The sequence below is a fragment of the Neofelis nebulosa genome, chromosome 8 (genome assembly GCF_028018385.1).
Source record: "Neofelis nebulosa isolate mNeoNeb1 chromosome 8, mNeoNeb1.pri, whole genome shotgun sequence".
In the NCBI taxonomy this organism is placed as follows: domain Eukaryota; kingdom Metazoa; phylum Chordata; class Mammalia; order Carnivora; family Felidae; genus Neofelis; species Neofelis nebulosa.
The window spans coordinates 20470066-20488927 of NC_080789.1; the positions used below are offsets into that span (position 1 = coordinate 20470066).

General features: G+C 39.2%; 1 protein-coding gene and 2 pseudogenes across 2 annotated transcripts in view; 1 reads left to right on the forward strand and 2 right to left on the reverse strand.

The window, feature by feature from the left end:
• Nucleotides 1–15440, reverse strand: part of UTP20 (UTP20 small subunit processome component) — a 109678-nt gene extending 94238 nt beyond the window's left edge. For both annotated transcript variants that reach the window (XM_058741642.1, XM_058741641.1), the window contains exons 1-12: nt 15235–15440; nt 14211–14291; nt 11079–11145; nt 10811–10943; nt 9895–10083; nt 6231–6312; nt 5421–5558; nt 4794–4949; nt 4046–4192; nt 3828–3962; nt 2556–2633; nt 316–494 (exon numbers count right to left, since the gene is read on the reverse strand). In XM_058741642.1, coding sequence (XP_058597625.1) covers nt 316–494; nt 2556–2633; nt 3828–3962; nt 4046–4192; nt 4794–4949; nt 5421–5558; nt 6231–6312; nt 9895–10083; nt 10811–10943; nt 11079–11145; nt 14211–14291; nt 15235–15279 — 1430 coding nt within the window. In that variant the 5' untranslated portion in view covers nt 15280–15440. The remainder of the gene's footprint in view (nt 1–315; nt 495–2555; nt 2634–3827; nt 3963–4045; nt 4193–4793; nt 4950–5420; nt 5559–6230; nt 6313–9894; nt 10084–10810; nt 10944–11078; nt 11146–14210; nt 14292–15234) is intronic.
• Nucleotides 1535–1742, forward strand: LOC131484239 (U2 spliceosomal RNA; annotated as a pseudogene).
• A 2415-nt stretch (nt 15441–17855) lies between the features above and the next one.
• LOC131483942 (anamorsin-like) lies at nt 17856–18730 on the reverse strand (annotated as a pseudogene).
• Nucleotides 18731–18862: the final 132 nt, after the last annotated feature.

Genomic DNA, 18862 nt, shown 5'->3' on the forward strand with positions numbered 1-18862 from the left:
AAAAGGCTAAAACAAATCAACAGTCACCTCTTTCTTTCACATTCCATCCTCCTGACGTTAACCAAGTTGACCTATTTGTGTATCCTTCCATGTCTTTTCCAATGCTTATATACACTTTCTGTTTTACCTTTACAAAATGGGATCATCTTCTTTTTTCACAGAACAACTGTTTTACATCTTCTTTTTTCACAGAACAATGTATCAGGGACATCTTTCCAGTTAAAATACACAGATCTTCATTTTTACAGCATTCTTGTTACGTTATAAAACAGGTAATCCTATCAACATTACAGGGAATAAAGACTTAGAACTTACCCCACCGTCTGTTGTGAGAAAAGCAGAGGGTACTTCTCAATTGCCATCGAGCCAGCAGTAGGAGGTGCTGCTTTGTTCAGAATGAGCTTGGCCAAAATGGCTAGAGCTTCATCTCTGACAGCAGCCTCATCAATCAAGAAGCAATTTTCAATGTATAAGAGAAAGCTGGGTAGAAAAAGCTAAAAATAAGAAAGGAAATCACATTTATTAACAGATAGACATTTTAGAACACCTAAGGAAGACAGGATTCTCATACTTCCACAGAGAAAAAAAAAAAAACAGATCATAAACACAGGATCAGAAATCGTAATGGCATCAGACTTCTTCACAGAAACAATGAAAGCTATAAGACCTTGAAGAAAAGCCTGAAAAACTGAGGGAAAATGACAAACTCTAGAATTCTATAGCCAGCCTATAACAATATGAATAAAGACATTCTCCAGTGTACTAAATCTCAAAATTTTACTTCCATTCGCCCTTTCTTAAGAACTTCTGGAAAATGTGTACCATCAAAATAAGGAAGTAAAGTGTAACAAGGTAAAGACATGAGACCCAGGAAATAGGAGAAAAGCAAAAGGAAGTCCTAGTATGACATCTGTTCAGTGTGTTGAGAAAGCAACCCATTCAGACTTGCACTGCTTCAGGAGGAGTGTATCCAGGAAAGGAAAATAAACAAAAACAAAAACTCAAGCTGCTAAGTTTTCTGACAGTTTGCCCTGTGAAAGGCATTTTAGAATGCTGTGGGAAAACAGACTCACTGTCCAGCTATTCAAGGAAAATAATTTCCAGTTATTCCAGAATGAGGCAATCTGTAACTTTAGGAAAAATGGAAAAGTATACAAAAAAAAAAAGGGAAACATAATTATAAAATACTCCCTGTTTGGAAGGATTAATTATATGGTGAATAGGAATCCAACCAAAATTTGTGCTGTAACTCTATTGAGAAGATGAGAGTATAAAAGAATCAGAATCCATCCACCATAAGAAGTCTATAGCTAACAACTAAAACTAATGCATCAAGGAAAAGCAGTATATTTAAATGATTAGAAAGTATGAAGTAACAGAAAAAGACAGATGAAACCTAAGAGATGTGGTTGCTCCTGGTGAGGGAGATGTGAGTGGAAATCAAGTGATTGTCTTTTAGCCCTGCTTGATTGTTTGAATACACATAAGGAGTCCTCTGATAAAAATAAGGTGTTTATAAAAAAAAACCAAAGATACGGATTCTCGGCCTTTTGGGTAAGATCAAGTGTAGTCTCTGTTCTTACCAGTTTAAGAAGATAAAAAGAGAACAGGGGAGAAGGAAACAATGGGGTTGCTACAAAAACCAGAGCAAGATAAAGGGCTCTCACTGGACAGGAAGGAACAGGGCTAGGACACACACAAAGGTTTGTTTGTTTATTTAATTAATTTATTATTTACTTATGGAGGCAAATGATAATATATTAATGACTAATGGGGAAATCAGAACAAACACAGACAGGCTTCCATGAGGTATGCTATGCATGACCAGTTATAAGGAATGGCAAATGTTTAATGGAAGGGAGGGAAAGGGATAAAATAAAGTCAGGATTTAATGGGAAAGATTTCTCTCATTAAATCAGGTACTGTATTTACTTTGTAGCAATAAAGTACATTTGTAACCTTACTGCAACCCAAAATGTTTCAGAAACTGTTTTTTCTGAATGTGACTTTTCCAAAGTCACATAAAAGTTCCTTAAACTCTGGGGCGCCTGGGTGGCGCAGTCGGTTAAGCGTCCGACTTCAGCCAGGTCATGATCTCGCGGTCCGTGAGTTCGAGCCCCGCGTCGGGCTCTGGGCTGATGCCTGGAGCCTGTTCCCGATTCTGTGTCTCCCTCTCTCTCTGCCCCTCCCCCGTTCATGCTCTGTCTCTCTCTGTCCCAAAAATAAATAAAAAACGTTGAAAAAAAAAAAAAATTAAAAAAAAAAAAAAAAAGTTCCTTAAACTCTTTTCAATTTTACCACACGGTTCTATAACTTCCTCAAGGATTATTAGAAAACAAGTTGGTTATCTAACGGCATTTTAAATGCCTTGGCATATGAAACAAAGTTTTACTTATAAACTACAATTGGAATATAATTGCATCAAAAAATATGGACTAAAACATCAAATACTTATTCTATTCCTCTCAAACAAACAAAAATCATAGGATTTTAAGTTTGATTATTTCATCGTGACAGATCCATAACAAAACAAATCCAAAACATTAGTTGCTCACCTGTTCAAACTGCTTCATAACAAACATGACTTCAGAAAAATCCAAAATTAGACGTCTTTCAAATCCACTCTCAAAAATCTGTGGACCACAGGTTAAAAAAAAACACACACACACACACACATTAAATATACAGAGAGTACTTTCCCCATTCCTGAAAACAAAAAACACCCAAAACACTCAAGGTCCTCTAATTTGCAAGCAAGAAGTGGTAGGATGCCTGGTACAAGTCAACAGAGTCTCGGGAGAAGTCACTCTCAAAAAGAACTTGGTGGCAAGGACACCCCCAGCTGTGAGACACAGGCACTAAGCCCTTCTCCTTGGGAAGGCAGCTGGAATAAGGTAGCGGCAGGCACACTTCAACCAGTCTTCCGTCCAAATGCTTGTCCTTTGCCAAAGAAACTTACTTACAGATGTGAGGGGCACTAGGTTTCCAGCGATTATGCAGGCCTCTGCCTAAGAGCTGCTTAGTTCTTTCCCAGCTACAGAGAATCATGAAACGGCAGGCAGCACTATTTTACACCTTTCTCCATACTTTTTACTGCTGCACGGCATGAACCTAATTGGTCTATTTTCAATCCCGCTTCCCTATAAAACCTCTTCTAAACTCATTAAAACGCAAATCTCAAATCATCAGATCATTACCCTGCTTAAAAATTTTCCAGGGCCTTCCACTATTTGCAGGATAAAACCCAACCAAACTTTTCAAAGCCAAACAGAGCCTCACTGATATACATCACACTTCCTGTGTCCATGGAAGCCCAATCGGCATACATTTTTGTACTTTCTGAACGCACCTTGTGCTGTTCCCTGGCATTTTTAAACCTTCTCTGACTGGCAGATGCTAGTTAACCTTCAAGGATTATCCCAAATATAAATTCGTTGAAAAACATTCTCTGTCCCTCAACCCCAAGCAGAATTAATCATTATGTTTCAATGACATCAATAGATTAATTCAAAGGATTATAATAACTCGTTCCCTGGGCCCCACTTCCCTAACAATCAAAAACTGCAGGCACCATACTGTCCACCCTGGAATACCTAGTCCATACCTAGCACATGGTAAGCTATACGTGTTGCTGAATATATGCCAAACATTTACTTTATCGCATTTTGTTTTGTCTCTATTACAGCATGCAACTCACGTCTCCTTAACAAGATTATAAATTCCCTGAAGGCAGAGCCTTTGCACACTTCATTTGTATTCCCCAGGAGGCCTTCTCAATGCTAAACATCTTATTAACTACTCAATTAATATTTGTTGAAGTAAATTACTTTCTGTATGGTTTCTTTGATAAAGGTCTCTGGCAAGGAAACATTTTCACCCAGGATCAAAGCAGAAATTACAGCCAAGAGGGTCTCCCGGCAAGTTGTGGAAAGATTGGCTATGTGTATTGTTTGACATAATACCTGTAAAATAAAAGAAAAAACAATGTACACTTAGCAATAGCTTTTAATGAACAGACTCTAAACAAATGCAGTTGGGAACTCACCTCACAAACATCGACTGGTTTGGTTATCTTTGATCCATTTCCATGTTTCACAAGTATTAGATATGTTTCTAACAACCTTCTTATCTGTTCAGAACTTTCCCCACAGTTCGTTGTGGTTACTTTTCTATGTAGATCCAGGAGTGATTCCTGCCAATAAAGAATTTAACAGAAAAGAATAACTATAACATATGAAACTCACCTGTTAACCCAATAATGAAAATACTGGGTGAAGCAGTTCAAATTTTCACATTCCTTTGTTTTGAAAGAAAGACACACCTACCAGGAGTCACTAAGAATACCTAACATTTTTGAATGCACAGTCATAAAGTGCTTTGTAAGTGTTTATTCACAATCCTGATAACAACCATGAGGTAGATAATATTACTGTCCCATAATCCCACCGGATGAAAACAATGGGGAACAGATATTTAAGTAACTTTCCCAAGTCACACTACCAGTAAGTGACAAAGCCAAGATTTGAACAGGGGCGGTCTGGCTCTAAGGGCGTTTAGCCACTATGTTCTATTGCATCTCAAAATATCCAAAACAAAAACCAAAAACCAAAAACCAAAAACCAACCAACCAAAGACCAGGAGATAGAGGGGGAAAAAATATCCTAGTATGTATGCAAAAGTATAAAGATAACAATTATAAAAATACAATCTCCAGGAGTGTTTTGCTAAACTAAGAGCAAGAACAATCAACTCTTGGGCTTATTACAAACAAATCCTTAAAAATTAGAACTCACTTGCAAACATTCAAAAAGTGGACCAAAATGTTCCCTGTAGATGTAGGACACAGTGGATTTGACCATGTTTTTGAGTGTTTCTCCAACTAAAATCCATGGTAGCTGAGTTTCTGTTTCAGTAACTGGTCCTAGTTTTTGCAAAATTAGCTTCACTGCCTGTGGGAAGCCAATAACCATTAAAATAAACATGTACAATCTTATTTTTAAGTATTAACACTGTTATTTCCCAGTCTGATTATTCCCCACTCTGATTAACCTATCTTAAAATCTGATCTGGAATAATCAAAGACAGGGTAGCTTTGATGGTTAACTGCACATCCCAAAAGGAATTCCCAAACTAGGATGGAGAATTTTATCATCCAACTGTCTACTCCTCACTCATTAATCAATTTATGTTACCTTCTAGGATCCAGATGGAGAAGACAGCAATGATTTTGTAAGTAAATACTATACCTAATCACCCAGAACCTACATTAGGTAAGCATTGTTATCAACAACCTAATGCTCCCTATTTAGTGCTTTTTATTTATTCTAGGCTATCCTCTCTCCACACCATTTACATAAATATTATGGGTTTTCTTTTTAATAGCTTTCACACAGACACTAAGTATCCTTCCGGTTATTTACCTTCCCTGTACAGGAATGAAACATATTTCTAACTCCTTTGCACATTTCAAAGAGCAACTGTCCAACTCCTTCTACTTTTTCCGGATGTTCATCAAGATCAAGAAACATTAAATTGAAAAGTGCGTTTTTATCAGAAACCTAAAACACAAAATGCAAATGGAAAACTGTATTTACAAAACAAACATCCAAATGAATACATATTATTTACTGGTCCACAGGTTCAGTTAAATGTAATTAGGATAAAATTCTAAAAGGAAGAGAAACCTGTAATGATTTCAAACTATTATAATAGTATACCACTTCTTATTTCATATACAACAGTGATTCAATGAAATAATATGAAGGTCTGTGCCAAGAAAAACTACCTAAGGCAGTATTTTATTTTTGAAAGCAAATCACATACTTATAAGAGAAATTAATACCACTGTGACCCTCTAAAATTTACTATGGAAACAAACACAAGTGACACTATGTCATCAGTTCTTTCCAGGAAATTATTATAAAATTTTCTACTACTCTCACCATTCATATATTTACTGACTTGAATTCGAGGGCACTTCTGATATGCACACACTGTAAGCTACCAAAAACCTAAATAACAATAAATGAGTGACTCAAATTATTTCACATTAGTGAGCAATTTTATGATAAGATAAATTCAAAATGGTAAAAGGTTTATTCGTGTATATATGTACACATACATATACATACATATATATTTAGTTCATAAAAATCGTATTATAAAAGATATCTGCTTCTGTTCATCAGATTCTTGAGGATTAATGAGCAATAAACATATATCAGACTAACCTTTCTCATCAAAAAAGTAAAACTTTCAGCAGCAAAGTTTCTTATATGTAGTTTTTTATGAGCCAGAAGTGTACTATACATGCTATAAATGAGAAAATAAGACATGTTTAATCACATTTTAATAAACATACATTCCATGTCAACTGTATGCCCAACACTGTGCTAGGTATGCAAGGAATACATTTCAAGTATAAAGCAAGTGCTTTAAAACCTCATTCAACTACCAAGACAGAAGATGAAGGTCACAGACAAGAAAAATCCTAGGACCGGTGGTACAGGTCTTACAGAGAAGACTCCATGAAGAGCTGAGTCCTGAACAATATGAAGAATTCAGGTGGGTACAGTAGTGCGTATGACTAGAGATAAAAGCGAGAGCAAAGATGGGGCAAGCAGAAGCAATCTAAAGGAGGCTAGTCTGTCTGAAAGAAAAAGGGTGATGTGGCTGGGTGGGCTGCTGCAGATAAAGCTGCTCAGGTAAACCGGTCACTGTGAACACCAAACAGAGGAGACTAGGCTTTAGCTTTCATCTTCGTAAGCACTTTCTCTGTTACTTCCTGTAAACAACACAACTCCATGGGGTGGGAACTGTTATCCTGGTTCCACAGATAATGAAACGGAGACAGAAAGGTCAAGCAACCTGCTTAAGGTCACACCGCCATGTAGCTCTAACTAAATAATTACCTGAATAATCACATTGTTTAAACTGGTCTCCCCAATGACAGGGAGCATGGAATGCATCTCTTATTTTCGCTGTACCCTCAGTACCTAGCACTTCGTTGCCCATAACAGGTGCTAATAAATATTGGCTACATAAGAAGTTAATATTTCAGAAAGTTTAATTTAGCAGCAGGATATAGGATAAAATAAATGAAGCAAGAAGAGGCTGGCAGTCCAGCTAGAAATCTGTTCAAGTCACGCAAGCTTGGGCGAACAAGGGCATGAAAGAAGCTGATGGTAGAGTGAAATGGCAAAAGATGGACCCAAGAGACATTTCAAGAGTCCTTGTGGTGGAAGCAAAGACCTTACAGTGCCCACAAGGCCTGGACCCTTATTAGTATGATGTGGCACTGTCTAATTAGTCTCTACTTATACATGCTGCCCCACCACCCAGGATTCTTTGCTGTTCCTCACACATGCCAGGCATGCACCCAAGATGTTCCACTGATAAACTGTAAACTTTGCATGAAGAGGGATCTTTTATCTGTTTTATTTGCAATTGCATCTCAGGTGCTGTACAGTGTTTAATAAATACTTAATCAAGTGAGTACACGAATAATGGAATCAAGAGGATTTGGGGTCCTTGAAGACAACTGGGTCAAAAATGCCTCTAAGACACCAAGCCTCAGTTGACGAGAAGAAAGAGGGTATCACTGTTGGGAAATGGGCAACCAAAAAGGGCCTAACACAGTACATACTTACTGAACACATGAACGAATGAAGAGATAGTTTGAGCAGGAATGTGCTGACTTTGATTTTAGTAATACTTATGTGAAAATATCCAGGCTGTTGAAGATGTCACACCAACAGCAAATAAATTTAGAAGTGGAAAGCGTGGCTTAGAAGGTAAAAAAGTAACAAGAGAAGTCATGAAACCAAATAAGCCATGCAGTGGTCCCTCCTTATCTGTGTTCCATTCAGTGGTCTCAGCTACCCATAGTCAACTGTGGTCTGGAATCAGGTGCTCCTCCTACTGACCACTGTCAGCTCAATAGGAGCACAGCACTAATGCCACAATATCTACCTTGTTGTTCATCTCACTTCATCTCAACACATTAGCCTTTTATCATCTCACATCATCACAAATGTGAGTACAGTACAATAAGGTATTTTCAAAGAGAGACCACATACACACAACTTCTGTTACAGTATGTTGTTATAATTGTTCTATTTATTATTAGTTATTGCTATTAATCTGTGCATTTATAAATTACACTTTGTCATAGGTATGTATACATAGGAAAAAACATAGCACATACAGAGTTCAGTACTATCTGTGCTTTCGGGTGTCCACTGTGGGGCTTGGAACATAAACCCCACACATAAGGGGGGACTACTGAATACTGCCCCAAGATCTTGCTGGTTTTGACAAAGTAATCTGGTTTCTAATACATTTTACCAAAAGCTTCACAAAGAACCAGCGAAGGCTGGAAAAATATTTTTCTCATTCTTTAATCAAGGCAGGGTAGAGGGAAGGGTGGTTCAACCAAGGGTAGGGTAAAGGGGGTTGGTATAAAAACAAAAACGAAATCTATAGTCCTATCCCAAACCCACACCTATACTTGGGAAGAGGGCGGTAATCTTACATACTCCTGTGGCAATTAAAGTATGCAGAAATAATCAGTACACCAAGTGGAAAGCTCCATCAGTCCCAGACTGAGATTGATTATAAACAATCTTTTCCTTAAACAAAATGTAACTACGGAATTCATCCTCTTTCCCTGTCCACATTTGTTCACAATGTTCTCTGAATGTCTCTTCAGGCTTACTTAATATGTTAGGGACTGGGTAAATGCAGATATTTAAGACTGGACTCTTGAACAGTTCACAGGTTTGTAAAGAACATCATTACTATGAACAAACAATTATAACAGAAGTTGTGTAACGTAAGTGTATAGAATACCAGAGGAGTTCAGAGTACAAAGCTTTCACTTTTGGCTAAGGTGCCCAGAAATATTTGTGGAGATTATGGAAACCAAGCCTGACTTTGACGGCAAGAGGCAGGATTTCAATGGCTGCAGATAAGAAAAGACCAACCAGGTCAATGCAGACCGGCCAATGTGGACCACTTTGGCTGGAGAACCAACTTTGTATAGAGACTGAGCTGGAAGGGCAGTCTGGAGTCAAACAGAACTCCAGAGAAAAACAATCAAAAAAAAATGTCAGAGTCAGGCAGCCATGTCAGCAGGTACGCATGATGGGTAGTGCACATTTTTTAACTAAACACAGGGCAAGAGTGAGCAATCCTGGTTGCCAGTATTGATAAAGACGGCACTTGAACAAAAAATAAGAACTTGCAAAACTCAGATGCTAAACTGTTTTGTTACTGAGGAGGACTGTTCTATTGAGGAGCCTAAAGCACAGCTGTTTTCACAGAGACAATTATGACTATTTAATATATATATATATATAATAAATATATATATTTTATATATATATTTAATATATATATATATATATATATATTGCTTTTGCTCTCAAAACTGATGCAGATGGGGAGCAGGACTGACTTGTAGACAGACATGAGAAATCTTTTGGCGATGATGGAAATGCTTAAAAAAAATTTTTTTTAATGTTTATTTATTTTTGACAGAGAGAGAGAGAGAGATAGAGAGAGAGGGAGAGAGACAGAGCATAAGCAGGGGAGGGGCAGAGAGAGGGAGACAAAGAATCCAAAGCAGGCCCCAGGCTCCGAGATGTCAGCACAGAACCCGACACGGGGCTGGAACTCACAGACCGCGAGACCATGACCTGAAACGAAGTTGGACGCTCAACCGACTGAGCCACCCAGGTGCCCCATGATGGAAATGTTTTTAAACTGGATTATGGTGGTATCTGCACAGCCCCATAAATTTACTAAACAGTGCTGAATTGTACGTAAGATAAAATAAAATTGAAAAGGGACAAAAATCAAACCAAACCCGAATTAGAGAGAGAAAAGGGTCACCTGTATATATTGGACATGTCCTTCACCATCAGTCTCCACAGGTACTTGTAAAGATAGGACAGCGAGGTGAAAGCCCATTCTAGTAACTCTGTGTCCTGAGTCTCCAGGATTGAGGTGATGGTCAGGAAAAAATCCTGAAAATGTGGATAAAAGTCCGTCTGCAGATCTCGTGCCAACTGTACAACCAAACTGCATTAAAGATAAGTAGAGGTAACTGATTCTGAGACATGCAGATCAAAAGACAGACTATTTCACAAATGATAACAGACTGCCTGTGATAACAGGATTAATTAAAACTTCCAAACCAAGTCTTGAGAAAGGCATAACATTTTTCACATTTTAAGAGTTCAGCAAAGAAATTCAGCTGGAGCAAGAAAGTGTATTTTTTTTTTTAATCACAAATTATGCTCATTCTTGTAGCATGAAAGAAATATGAATTTTCTTAAATGTATAAAAGAAAAAAAAAAGGAGGATAACTCTAAAGATTCTGCTTTTTGACAATTCACTAATGTTCTGATCTAACAGAAAAGGTACATTCTTGGGGCGCCTGGGTGGCTCAGTCGGTTGAGCGTCCGACTTCAGCTCAGGTCACGATCTCGCGATCTCGCGGTCCCCGAGTTCGAGCCCCACGTCGGGCTCTGGGCTGATGGCTCAGAGCCTGGAGCCTGCTTCTGATTCTGTGTCTCCCTCTCTCTCTGCTCCTCCCCCGTTCATGCTCTGTCTCTCTCTATCTCAAAAATAAATAAATGTTAAAAAAAAAATTAAAAAAAAAAAGAAAAAAAAAAAAAAAAAAAAGAAAAGGTACATTCTTGTTTCCAAATTACAGACACCAGATCTAAGGCAAATGTAGTATAAAACACAACCTTTCTATAATTCAGATAAATGTCATTGAGCTTTCTCTCAACACGTTACTTACTCCAAAAGGGGCTGATAAGCAAAACTGTTCTTGGTTTGCAGGTGAGTCTTCAAACTCTGAACTATCTCATTTTGATGATAGACCAACTGATTGAAGGACTGGCACTTGTCAATAACTTCTTTGTAAAATTTTCCTGGGTGAAGAAAAAAAAAAGGGAGAAAGAGACAGAGAATAGGTTCTGCTTTTCTACCATACCACTAATTTAGTCGTTTTAAACACATAAAGTACAAATGATGGGAGAAAAAAATAGAAGCAAAATAGAAAATACCAAAGTGCTCTGTAAGGTTCAATTCTCTCCATTTCAGCAGACCCTCAAAAAAGTAGGTTTCGACTTCCTGCCAAGATTAAAGCAGTCCATTAATCAGGCAACTCAAAGAAAATCTATGATCAAAGTAAATAAGAATAATGATACCTTGAGACAATGATAATCGGAGTTTAAACACATTTTTTTTAAAGGGTGATAACTAACATACTCAAAAAGCAATCAGATGTATAATATGGGTAAAGGATTTATAAACACAGTATTTTGTTGATTTGGTTGCAGCAAATGATTCTTTAAAACTTATGTGATAGTCACACTAAAGAAAAAATTTTTTTTCCTGTTTTCTACAATTTTAGGCCCAGAAAAATGTGCTCTTATAATTCTTTCATTCTGCTTTTGGAAATATGAATTACAACCTTGTGGGAAAATACTCCAGCAATCATTAAAATGAAAAAAACAAAAATAAAACAAAACAGGTATGCCCTCTGACCCATCAATTCCCATTCTGGAGATGCTTTTTATAAAATTTACAAACATACTAGTATAAGGATGCTTATTCAACTTTATTGTAGTGGGTGGAAAACATAAAAAGTGTAAATATCCAACAACAGGAAAGTGCTTGTTGTAACTCATGGTCCATAAATTCTAAGGTATATTATATAGCTACTAAGAATAGTTGTATCTATATTGAATTAGAAGGATGTTGAGGATAAACTCCCAAAACGATAAAAGCAAGTTACGTAGTAAAGTATATGGTAGGAGCCAATATTTTTTTAAAAGACCTCTATAAATATACACATTTGCAAATATTTGTATGACAGAAAAGTACAGAATATATATATACACCAAATTGTTCATATTAGTTTCCTTGACAATAAGGGGTAGGAGAGGTGAGATAACAAGTTTTTCTAAGTTCACCAACGTTGTCGTACTGTTTAGCTTATTATCCCAGTGTACATTACTTTGTACTTTGAAAGGTAAAATCAATAAAATTATTACTGTATGTGTGTGTGTGAGTGGAATGTGACAGTACAAATTAGTACACAAACTGCATGCCAAATCTACAATCTCAAAAAAAGAGCAAACCTTTAAAGAGTGCTTTGGAAATCTTTAAAAAATAAAAATGAAGATAAATCAATAGGCAGAATAGAGGGAAAGAAAGAGGATCTCATTAAATTTTGTTCGGTGTCTCTTAAGAGAGAGAAATACACCTAGCAGTTTAAACCTAAATGAAGAAGGAATTCCCAGTATAGCATAGCAGCAGGCACATGTCAGCCATTTTGTGGTAGACTATGTCCCTGTCCCTTTGCCATGTGACTCACAGCCCCTACCACAGAGGGATGGAGTCTATTTTCTCACTCCTTGAATCTGGCCAGGTTTTCTGACTTGCTTTGACCTATAATGTGCAACAGAAGTGATCTTGCAACTGCCAAAGTTAGGCTTTAAGAGGCTTTATAACTTCTGCTTTCTCTCTCTTGAAAAGATTCTGCCATCATGAAAAGAAGCTTAGTCTAGCTTATCAGAGAGTAAAAGGCCATGAGGATAACTAGGACTAACAAGCCCCAGTTAAAATGTGATTGAGACCATTCTGGATCATCCAGCCCAAGATCAGATCCTAGGCTCTCCTCTCTAACCTGACATTCTACCTCTTAAACCATCTATCTCTCCTGTGGCTTAAATTATAAACCATATACTGAATTCTAAATCTATAATTCCACCTCCAAAATCACCTGTACTCCTCCAGATCCATATATCCAAATAGCTTTTGGACACCATCATTTGGATGGCCACAGGTACATCAAATTCAGTAAGCCCCAAATAGAATCAACCCTCTGCTTCTCTTCCTACAAATCTACCTTGATAAGTGATGTCCTCAACCACCCAGTCGTTAGAACCAAACTTTAACCTCCTTCCCTCCATAACCAGCAGGTCACAAGTCCTCTCCATTCTACTTCTTTAATATCTCTGGAATCCTTCTCTCCATCTTGACTGCTGCTACCATAATAATTTTCTCACTTGAATGACTACCAAATCCTCACAACAGGTTGTCCTGACTCCAATCCTGCTCTTCCTTTCACATTAAAGCTAGAGAGATCTAAAACTGAGACCTGATCATGTCACACACTCCTCTACCTTACTCCAAGAATGACATCCCATAGCTTCAGGATAAAATCCAAACTTAGCTTGACATATGAAGTTCTTTATGCTCCTTGACTATTTCTTCAGCTTTATCTCTCACCAGCTATCTCCTTCCCCTATCCCAGTCACCATCAACACAAACACTATACATACAATTAATAACCACATTGAAACGTTTTGCAGTTTCTTAAATGTCACATGAATTTTCTAGTCTCTGTTCCTTTATATAGGTTTCTCTCTCAACATTAAACAGTATTTCCTGTCCTTTTTGCCATGCTAAAACCTATACAAATAAAGCATTATGTGCTTACCCAGATCACATCATTTAACACATTGAATTCACACGTTGGAATAAGGCATCCAAAGGGACAGTAAGCAAAGTCTGACTAGAGTTATAAGTGAAGAACTGTAAGAACTGAAGTTGAACCCCTAAGTTAAAGGCATGTTATAGAGGACCTTAATAGGGTAAGAGACATAATGAAGATGCAGCAAAAGCAAGATTTTTAAGCACAGGTGTGACTGAGAGCATGGTTAGAACTGGAAATCTAGCTCCTTTCATTTTGTAAAGGAAGAAACTAAGCCCTGGAAAAGTGATGTTCTTAAAACCTCTTAAAAACTGTAGCTTCAGGAAAATGAATCTGCACCAGCACTCAGAATGCACATGGAAAAGGGAGAGGCTGGAATCACAGAAGCCTAAGTATCTAGGTATCAAGCCAATTGTCTAACACAGTATCACCTGATAGAACTTTCCACAATGATGGAAATGTTACATATCTACACTTGTCTAATATTGTAGCACATATGGCTATTGAGCCCATAAATTTCTAATTTGCTTTAATTGAGATCTAATTTGCCATATGTAGCAACTTATAAAATCACACAGGTATAATGCATTTCATATTCATTAAGGAATGGCTTGAAAAACAATTCACTTCTAAGAGGAGAGACTAAAAAACCAACTGTGAATACTCGAAGATCGGCTAGTAAACATTCTCTTACCTCATCATAGCTTGCAGTTCTATCAATCCGGTGAATAATATCAATATTCACATTCGCCAATCGTTCAGCAAATGTAAGAAACTGCGAAAGGGAGGGATATTTAATATACAATCATCATTTAACACTTATCACATTTGAATATCTGTTTTAAGCGCTGTATAGTAATTACATGTCCACAATTGCCTTGTGAAAACATAAAGTTTAAAGTTTCAATAAGCCTCCTCACGTACTATCATTACGAATAACAGTATGCTTCTCTTGCAATTTCAGACTTGTATTTTCAATCGATCATAAAATATATAATTGTGTTTTGAAACTAGATGTAGACATCACTGATGAGTCACAAAAGAGAAGTGTAAAAACAAGCTCAAAGACATAGTGTTAAACGCCCTGTACTACTACTATATGAAGATAATTAAATACTTCCACGAATGTATTTGCAAAAGTTCAGTTATGTCATTTCAAATAAAATTTCCACACTAAATTGTGGTGGATCCAGGTGAAAGTCGGTGATGTGGCCTCCCTGGATCTGTTAGGTTTCATAACCCGCTACAAGCACAGGGATCTGGCTAAGTCGTTGCAACAATAGTGTTTTTAAACACATACAGACATTCGATTGGTACAATAAAAAAGAAGCTCTCAGAAGAAAAACTGAAAGTGGTGTCATAGCCATTAGCCAGAAATCACTTACCTCCTTCCGTCGACTCGCCCCCCAATTTGGTCTTTAAGGAGAAAAGAGTAGTGGAACACATCTCCTAAGCAATTAGTCTGTGATAATGAATTTAACTCTGGACCAAAGGGAATTCCCAGGCAGGCCAGACCCCACAAACCGCGGGCGAAACGTGCTTATTCAGACGTCTTTCCCCATCCCATGTTTACTACACCCGCCAAGTCCCTCTCTTTTGCCAGGTAAGTGACTCACGCTCCGCCCAGAACACCTCAGCCCCCAGTGTCCCGCTCAGACCCAGTTCCAAGGCTGAGGCAGCAGGTACCCACGGTTCCTGGCCCAACTGCCTTTGCTCACCCTGTACGTGTTCTCCGTCTTGTGGGACATAGGCTTTGTCTTCATGGCGGCAGAGACACAGGGGCCCGCGAGGACCTAGGTAAGGGTCGAAAGGATGGAACCGATGGTACGGAGGTAAACTTGCTCACACTTGCACGCTCCAATTTCCAGGTGCTCGGACTCCATCACGTGCGGCTTGTGCCCCTGGGCGCGGCCATGTTGGCGATGGGGAGGAGCCTGGGAGGATCACGTGGGCGGAAAAAGCCGACCGAGCAGTCGCAGCCTTCTGGGAAGAGGGCGGGGCCGCGGTGAGTTGATGTTGGAGTAGGCGTGGAATTCTTTATCTCCTTTCAGGGAAGACTTATAAAAAAAATATCTATTTTTATTATAAAAGAAAATCTCCCTGTCAGTATTATCGACTAACAATCACTACCCTTCACTATGAGCCTTATACCACGCAAAGCTCTTTACATCCAGAATTTTACAGAAAAGCGCAGTGTGAACGCTACATGGACATAATTGAAGTGCATTTATTATTTTTTTTTTACATTTTATTTATTTATTTTTTTTGAGAGAGGGAGAGAGACAGAGTGCAAGTGGGGGAGAGGCAGAGAGAGAGGGAGAAACAATCCGAAGCAGGCTCCAGGCTCTGAGCTGTCAACACAGAGCCCAACGCGGGCTCGAACTCACAAACCTTGAGGTCATGACCTGAGCCAAAGTCTATGGCTTAACTGACTGAGCCTCCCAGGAGCCTCTGAGGTGCATATTTTTGAGCCCCTTAGGCATACGAAGGAAGCAAGGATGTGCAGCTGGTAAGTGGCAGTCTGGCAGAAGTCTCTGAGCCCCAAAGTCATATTAACCATTACTGTCTGAATAAAATTGAAAAATAGAAAAAGAGTTTTATTTTTTTAATGTTTTACTTATTTCTTAGACAGAGAGAGACAGCATGAACAGGGGAGGGACGGAGAGAGAGGGAGACACAGAATCCGAAGCAGGCTCCAGGCTCTGAGCTGTCAGCACAGAGCCGGACACAGGGCTCGAACTCAGGAACCGCGAGAGCATGTGACCTGAGCCAAAGTCGGAGGCTTAACCCACTGAGCCACCCAGGCACCCAGAAAAGGAGTTTTAAAGAAAAATCTTAATTTCATAAGCAACCAGTTAAAATTTGGGTATTTTTCCTACCACTCTTACGTTGTTAAACGTAATTGTACAAGCAGCTGTATGTGTATTTCTTTTTTTCACGTATTTATTCAGCAAGTATTTCTTGAAAATCTACTTGGGCCATGCACTGTTGTGTGAATTGAACAAGACACAATAATAATAGTAATATAATAGTAATAGTAATAGTAATAATAATAATAATAATTCTGTTTGGAAGTATTTAGTCTGAGGTGCTTACATCTTAGACAAGGAAAGATATTAAGTAGACAATTGAATACATTCCTGCCCAGAGCTTGGTGTAGAGGTCAGGACTGGAGGTGTGGCTTAAATACCTTAAACACTCTTTAACTACTGAACCATGTGGAGTATTTATAAAGCCGTGGAACTGGATGAGATATTTTAGGGAGAGAGCTATGGAAAGGAGGGTAAAGAAGAGAAGAGGACCGAGTTGATCCTTGGAGTGCTCTAACATTTAGCAGTGGCCTGGAAGGGAGATGGGATAGAGAGCCAGTGAGGTAGACACAGACTAGTCTTGGCATGGATGAAGAACCACTGGTCAACTATGCTGAAAGCTAAGGCTGGGGAAGTAGCTGCTGGATCTGACAAGGTGAAGGTCACTGGTGACCTTGACACGTACAGTCCGGTATTGAAGAAAGGAAACAAAATATGCATACACTGTGGAGGGAATCGGATGAAGAAGTGAAGTAGATCTAAACACTTTCATATTATTATTGGCATTACAACGTCAATATTTTGTATGTCATCATGGGGTTGTAAATATTTTTAACGGCTCCATAGCATTTATGGACTTTTTTTGCAGACGTACACAACTTTAATAACTATAGATTAGCGAAACAATAAGACAGATACAATACAGTAAAATGGGTGAGGTAGAGATAGAAAGGGCAGGAGGACACTGAATATGATCACAGCAACCAATGGTGATTCCTTTGGTGCCCTAAGGAGGTCATGAGACACTTCACTCATGTCGCCAACAAATAAATGCAAGTTCACCACCAAGTCTGGAAGATAAGTAGTGGCAATAATGCTGAGTTTAGGATAGGGGCAGGGGCCCTCTTTGTCCCAAAGTGTTAATACTCAAGGATGCCCGGGCTCTGAGTGTTAGGTCAGCATTGTGTCATCAGGAGAGGGCCCTCTTCAGGACACTGTCCTATTCCCTAACACTAGGTGGAGAAACAGGTCTCTCCACTCAGAGTAACGAGGCTCCATTATGCTGTGGCCTTTTGATGCATAGCAGCACTGCACACCGCTGTACCTCTTGCCAGCTTCACTCTGTTTACCAAGCGCCCTTCCTGCAGATGGATTCATGTGAAGTAGAGAGTGAGCAAATCCGGAGGAGATGGGAGGAACCACAATGGTGGGATTTGAGGGACAGGAGTTGGCTGGAGGAGCAGGTTTGCACCGCATTGGGTCCCTCCCAGGCATCAGTGAGATTGCTATTGCTCAGGAGTGTCTGCTCCCTAGGTTTGAAGGCTGGCATCCCAAGGTAAGGGCAGCTGGCACAGCAGAAAGCATTACCCAGGTAGAAATTTCTACAAGCCCGCTTGGGCTGGAGCTCACCTGTTCCCTTGGCTTCTCTTTCTCCAGTGCTTCTGTGAGGCCACAGGTGCAATTCTTCCTCTTTTTTTCCCCTTCCTCACACAAAGGAGCCCACGGGGAAGCTGAATCTGGCTTCTTAAAATTTTCCGGATCCAGCTGCTCATCTGAGTCAATGAGATCCATGCTCTCATCCTCCATGTCATTGGCTGAGCGGGTCCAAAGCTTGGCTGCTGCAGGGTCCATAGCAGGCTTCATCAGAGGAGAAGACTTCTTGGCAATGGAAAGCTTCAGCTGACTAGAAGAACACACTTCAAAGTTGGGTTTTTGCCGGCAATCTGTAAACAAAGCAAACTGTCACTTTGGTAACAGGTGTTCTTGGACAGACTGTATCTCTTCAGGGTTCAAGGGCTCCTGCTGCAGCTCTTTCACTTCCACAAGACCAGAAAGAGTCAGGGCCAAACACAGCTTAGATGTTGTCCTCCCTTTGCTATTGTTGACTACAGCTGTCTCTACCAGCTCTTTCAGAAGAAGACATCCACCAGGGCATCTCAGCCCAAATCTCAGCACTGTGCAGAGTAGTGCTTCCAGGAATTACACCCAACAAAATAATGTCAAGGCTAGATTCTTTGTGGGAAGATTGCAACAGCTGGTTGATGTTTTCCACAGACACTTGGCCCTCATTGCTGATTAATGTTTGAAGCTTATCTATCAGATATTTCAGAGCTTCCACCAAAGATGACGACTTACCCCAGACCACTGCCACAGACTGGCCAGCCAAGATCCCAGAAGTTGCCATTCCTGCAGTGCTGATGGACCTAGAAACTGCTGTTCAGGGCTTGCTCCTGGCTTCTGGATTTTTTAATAATAAAGTATGGAAGTGCCCAATATTTGGCTTGCCTCCAGTAAGCTAACTGGCTTTTTTTCTTTA